This window comes from Cottoperca gobio, chromosome 22, assembly GCF_900634415.1.
Source record: "Cottoperca gobio chromosome 22, fCotGob3.1, whole genome shotgun sequence".
In the NCBI taxonomy this organism is placed as follows: domain Eukaryota; kingdom Metazoa; phylum Chordata; class Actinopteri; order Perciformes; family Bovichtidae; genus Cottoperca; species Cottoperca gobio.
The window spans coordinates 21294958-21300957 of record NC_041376.1 but is presented as its reverse complement, the minus strand read 5'-3'; the positions used below and the strand labels follow the sequence as shown (position 1 = coordinate 21300957).

At 44.8% G+C, this 6000-nt stretch overlaps 2 protein-coding genes across 2 annotated transcripts in view; one reads left to right on the top strand and one right to left on the bottom strand.

Moving 5' to 3' along the window:
* Positions 1 to 1708, bottom strand: part of vrk1 (VRK serine/threonine kinase 1) — a 13353-nt gene extending 11645 nt beyond the window's left edge. Inside the window, exons 1-3 of the mRNA XM_029461244.1 lie at positions 1579 to 1708; positions 895 to 1054; positions 583 to 638 (exon numbers count right to left, since the gene is read on the bottom strand). Coding sequence (XP_029317104.1) covers positions 583 to 638; positions 895 to 1054 — 216 coding nt within the window. The 5' untranslated portion in view covers positions 1579 to 1708. The remainder of the gene's footprint in view (positions 1 to 582; positions 639 to 894; positions 1055 to 1578) is intronic.
* Positions 1709 to 3157: 1449 nt separating this feature from the next.
* LOC115027757 (protein phosphatase 1 regulatory subunit 37) overlaps positions 3158 to 6000 on the top strand; it is a 42252-nt gene continuing 39409 nt past the window's right edge. Inside the window, exon 1 of the mRNA XM_029461242.1 lies at positions 3158 to 3317. Coding sequence (XP_029317102.1) covers positions 3158 to 3317 — 160 coding nt within the window. The remainder of the gene's footprint in view (positions 3318 to 6000) is intronic.

The following is a 6000-nucleotide window of genomic DNA, read 5'->3' as shown; positions in this document are numbered from 1 at the left end:
TACACTGCATCACCGGATGAGGCGACTGTGGCTCAGGAGGTAGAGCGGGACGGGGCCGAGCGAGATTCTGACCCCCAAATTGCTCCCGAAGGCTGTGCCATCGGTGTTTGTGTGTGTGTGTGTGTGTGTGTGTGTGTGTGTGTGTGTGTGTGTGTGTGTGTGTGTGTGTGTGTGTGTGTGTGAACGAGCATTTGGATTAGATACTTATGAGCCTCTGCCGCAAGAGTATGAATGTGTGTGTGAATTGGTGAACGGCGCTATAGTAATGCAAGTCCATTTACCACTACTGCCTACCAGAGAGCATTTTGCTAAAAGGCACTACCAAGCGAGATCAGTAGGTAACAGTACTTGATCTCGCCAAGGTAGGCAAGGAGTATATACATTTATGTAAACTGGGTAATGTTTGCAATATCATCACTTGTCATATAAGACATGCCAACTGAGTTGCACTCAAGGAAGTGGGCTGTAATCGTATCTGGTAGAATAGTATTATTCTTTAGGGAAGTGCACATATGATGAATATGAAAAAACATGTACACAAGATCATTTCAGTTTTACTTTTTAGGTTGTTTGGAGTCTTACCACTTTGATGACATATGGAGCATCAGCACCCACAGGTTTTGCAGAATTCTCATCAGCTGGGAACAAGAAAAAGAATAATTTCACTACTTAGCAGAATCAAAAATACATTTCTGCAATTTCAGAGTTTGCAGGTGATATCTAGGACAGTACAAAGTTGCATACATACATAAAATAGCTAAGCATGATGCATGTCTGAGTTCAGACGTTACATTTAGTCTGAGAACATGTATGCAATCAAATAATCCACAGATATATTTTAGTTGCAAGTTTGACAGTTTGTATCTGCTTTATCAACCTTCTATCGATTCTTACCCAAATATAAGAGGCCAAAGCCCCCTTGACCGATTGGAGCCCCCAGCTTCCAGGTCTTTTTCCCGGTGTCTGTTAGGATCTCACCGGGGGGGAACTCTTCTGCCAGCTTCCTCTTAGCTGGAGCTCTGCCTTTCCCTGCCGCCTTGGCTTTAGGGGGCATCTGAAACAAACAACCACCCAGCGTTACATGCTATTCTCCATGCTTTATAGCCTAATGCAGGCAGGTTTTCAAATATTAAAGTTAGTTACATGGAGCTAGATGTTATACTGAGCATACCAACGACTAGAAATCTAAATAACAGATGAGAGGTTCCACCTTCGGTGCTTCACGGATGTCAAGTTCTTCTATTTACTCGCGAAGTTTACGTAAGTGAACCACATCATGTTCAGCGTTTACGTTCAGTAAACACAGCTTTAGTTTACAGTAATTGTCAGACAGTGTAATTCAAAGAGAACAGGCTCTTGAGTAGGTTGAGAAACGCTACGTTAGGTGGCGAACAGAGTAACGTTACGTGTTTATAAATGTTGGTTAACGTTAGCTATCATGCTAATCGCGCTGTCTCGTTAGCATCGACATCTCAAGTTAGCTGTTGACGTTTAATAAGAAACGTACGTGGATATCTGCGACGTTGTCAGTTAAATGCTAACTTACACATTGTATTAAATAATAAGATGAATACACACCTTGACTTTGTTGTTTATTGTAGATTAAGCCGTATGTGCATGAATGTATATGATGTAAATGCGTATGCGACCAAACTTCCCGCAAAACTACCGGTCAGGAAGTTGCGTCACGACGCTTCGCTATTCTATTGGTTGAGTACGATGCGCATCTTACGTATTCTACGTGTCTTACGACTGTTCTCTGGTGGGAAAATGTGACATTTGTGTTTTCTGAACAGGTAAGGAAGACGCCTTTCCCCTAATTTGTAGATATATAATTCTACAAAGTCAGTCGTAGAGTCAGTCCAAGATAACACTGCACCACAAATTATTTAACTACATTTGTAATTTGTTAATATGTTATAAACATGCAAACGTAGAGTTGTTGTGGAAAATGCTCTTAAACATACTGTAATCTTTTGGATTGCTCACACATGTTTTTCTGTTGACTTGTCCTTCAAACTTCATAATAGTTTTTGATTAATTTGATTGTAGCCCCAGGTTCTTTTCTTTGGTGTGTCAACAGCTCATAAAAAAAGTAGTGGAATTAATTAGGATCCAGGCTTAGCTCCATCTGTGACCTCAGTACTCTCATTCTGAAACATTACGTTCCTAAGGTAAACCTTAGAGGTAAACCTTAGGGGAACAATCAACATGATTATGTTTTACCTGTTTCAGGCATCAGATTGCATCTTTAAATTTACTTTTGTGATCGCCCAGATGTCGACAGTCTTCCCGCAATAATAACATCACAGATATTGCATTAGTCTTATATTATATTATATTAGTCTCCCCCCGTAAAACAATCTGTGGAAATTATTATTATTGTTATCAGTGGATTCCTCATTTGATTTGGGCAATAACAACGACATACAATGATTTCTCTTTTTCAAATAATTGTTTTTTTGTGTTTTGTTTTTGTTTTGTTTTGATCATGAACCTCAAACTAACAGTTTGAAGGTAAATGTGGATACAGTTGTATGTTGACTGAGAGCCAAATGGAATTTTCAACCATCTGCAGAATTGGGTTATTATTACAGCACGAGTGACCCATTTCACATCACACATAGTCATTTAAACTATTGTTACTATGAGCATATTGATTAGTGCAGCTGTAAAGTATGAACAAGTCACTTAAAGTACGGTTAAGTATGGATGTTTTTAAACACCTCAAAATTCTGTTTCTGTATCATGTAGGCACTTTGGGTTCTCATGCTTCTGCGTATGACCAGCCTCATTTTGAAGCAGGAAAAACCTTGGTTAAAGACAAAGTTCCAACACCGGCACATTTCTTTACATATATTCCCCTGAATGCTGGATTTTGAACAGGTATGCAAATATACAGAGCCTCACCTATTTTGAATGTGTTATTGGATACAAACATATCGTGTTTAACCCGGTGCACAAGTCATGAATAAGATATCGATTCCTTAGTGTGTTGTCTTTCCAACTTACACAGAGTGGAGAGAACAGCACTTCACATCCCAGAACTGTTGCACACCCTGCTCCCTCTTTAAATTAGTATTACTTCAGTAACTGTTGCTTTTGGAAACGTTGAGTCTTTACTGTTTGAAGTGAATCTGGAGTCCTAAACAGAGGAATGACCCACTGCAGTGACAATGACGAGCAGAGTGATGACGGAGCAGAAAAACCCAACAAGAGCCAGAAGAAGAGAAGTAAAGGAGAAAAGCATGTGTCTTTCCCTCCCGATGGGCAGATGGTGTCCGGCTTTGCTGAGCACAGGGACACTGACAGAAAGGGTGAGCTGCTGTCTAACTCTGTGAAACATAAGATTTAATAGCATGATGATGTCATTTTGGTGACCTTTGGGCATCTGCATTAAAGTCGCCATGAATAGGAAATGTGTCCACTTATACGTTGATTGAACAAAAATGCCAAATATTTAAAGAATGTCTGCATTTGTCTGTATAATATGAACAACTTTTCACTTTAACCTCCTCAAATGTAGCATACATAAGATGAATTTCTCACAGCGTATTTACCATCTTGTTAGCTGTCTTAGAGCCCAGTACATCCAAACGCGCGGAGCTAAAGTTAAATTAATATATCTAAAGGTCAAAAGACTAAATCACGACTTTCATTCTCAACATTTACTGAAGTGGAATCCACATTACATCTTACAGCTTAACATGTACATGACATGCGCACCAAGTCTCTATAATACAGGAAGCAAATACTACCCAAAGCTGTTTAAAACTAAATTATAATAAACTTAATTTGAATACCAAAATGCCTGCTGATTATATTTAACATAGAAAGCAAAGTGAAACCATTTGTTTCAATGGCTAAGACAAATAGCATGTTATACTGCTATAGAACTGCTATATTGTCTTGGAAACTGTGGAAGACTCCTGTCCGCAGTCGGTTAAAATGACTGAAGGAGAGGAGGGATGGGGCAACAAATGGGCTTTAATGACCACTGGCCTTCCGGCTCACACAGGTAATGTTTAACAATGATCACAGCAGACAGGTGGCTCTCCTGCCCCTCTGCTGCTCTGCGCTCTGCGCTCTGCTGCTCCGCTGCTGCACTGTTTCACTGCTGCAGGGTTTCCTCGTCTGGGACCCAGCCTACTGCAAAAGGAACAGAACCAGGCAATCATCATGCTTTTATAACGTGACTGATTACCTGATTCCTGTTCAGCTGTCTAGCCTCCAGCTGGGACACTCCCATCTCTCCCCCAGCAGCTGGCGCCCTAACCACACCCCACTGCCACACCCCCACCGCCCAACTCAGGCTGGGTGCTCGCCGGCCGCAAGCTAACTCCCCCCCCAAAAGGCAGAGCAAAGTTAGGAGAGAACAGGAGTGGCTCCCCACAGAGGGCTTGCTTCACCCGCTGACACGGCTCCGTCCACTGGACCGGATCTGAAGCACCCTTTCGGGTCAGGTTTGTCAAGGGGCTGGTCAGCTCCGAGAACCCCGGGATGAACCGATGGTAGTATCCGGCCAGCCTCATAAACTTCCTGACCTCTTTTTTCGTGTTGGGCGCAGGGCAGGCGGAAATGCCGGCAGTGTTTTCTACCTGAGGCCGCACATGCCCGCCACCCAAGTGGTACCCCAGATACCGTACCTCCCTCCGCCTAACCGCACACTTCTCCGGGTTGGCTGTGAGCCCCGCGCTCCTCAGGCCTCGAGCACCACCCCCACCTGTTGCATATGCTGCTCCCACGTTTCGCTGTGGATGATGACATCATCCAATTAGGAGGCAGCATATGAAGAGTGTGGACGGAGCACCTGGTCCATGAGCCGCTGAAAGGTGGCTGGGGCTCCAAACAACGGAGAGTCACAAACTGGTATAAGCCTTATCGAGTGGAGAAGTCCGTTTTTTCCCTGTAATCTGCCAGTAACCCTTGGTTAAATCCAGTGTCGTATAAAAACGAGCCGTGCCCAGCTCGTCCAGGAGTTTGTCGACCCAGGGCATTGGGTACAGGTCGAATTTGGAAACCTTTTTAACCCTGCAATAGTCCACACAGAACCGTATTGACCCATCAGACTTGCGAACCAGCATGATGGGGCAGCACCAATCACTGCTGGACTCTTCTATTACTCCTATCTCCAGCATTGCCTGAAGCTCCCCCTGAACAATTTTCCTCTAGTTTTCCGGCAGCCAATAGGGCCATTAGGGCAGTGACTGCACCGTCACGACCACGAAGCGCCCTTGCCACTTTGTGAGTAATTTGGAGCTAGAGGTTCAGAGCAATACAAGCACTTTATCTCCCGGTGCAAATTACCTCAGTCGAGACTCTCTGTTATACAGGCGCTGCTGCCGACGCCAAGCAGCTCCCGTAGCGTGCGTGACATAAAGGATGTGCCCTGGTCAGTTAAGATCTATTTCGGGATCCCAACTAGGGAGACAACATGGAACAGTGCCTGCGCCACACTATTTGCAGAGATGTTACGCAGCGGCCCCCGAATATCGCGTTGCGTAATCCACGAGAACCAGCACAAAGCAATATCCCTGTGCGCTCCGGTCTACTGGCCCGATGAGGTCCATGCCAATTCTTTCAAACGGAACCTCAATTAATGGTAGTGGGCGCAATGCCGCTTTTGTGGTTGCCGGCAGGTTAGCCAGCTGACATTCACGGCAGGACGCACACCACCACTTCACGTCCACGCGAATGCCCGGCCGATAAAATACGGCCATGGTCCGGTTGAGTGACTTGTCGTACCCTAGAGCTGCCTGGAAAACTGTCTCTCGGTGGCTTTTCGGAACCAACAACTGTGTATTTTCCTTCCCTGTTTGTGTGTCGTAGGGTCTCATCTCAAGACTGCTCGAGGAGAAAGTCCTCCACCGGACGTAACGGCGGGGACGGGGGAAGCTCATCACAAGCCTCCTTCCCGCACTCCCCTCGCCGGCGTTTGCCACCTCCGTCTCCCCATTGAACACCGCACACAACTCACGTTTCACTACCGCACGTGAGCGC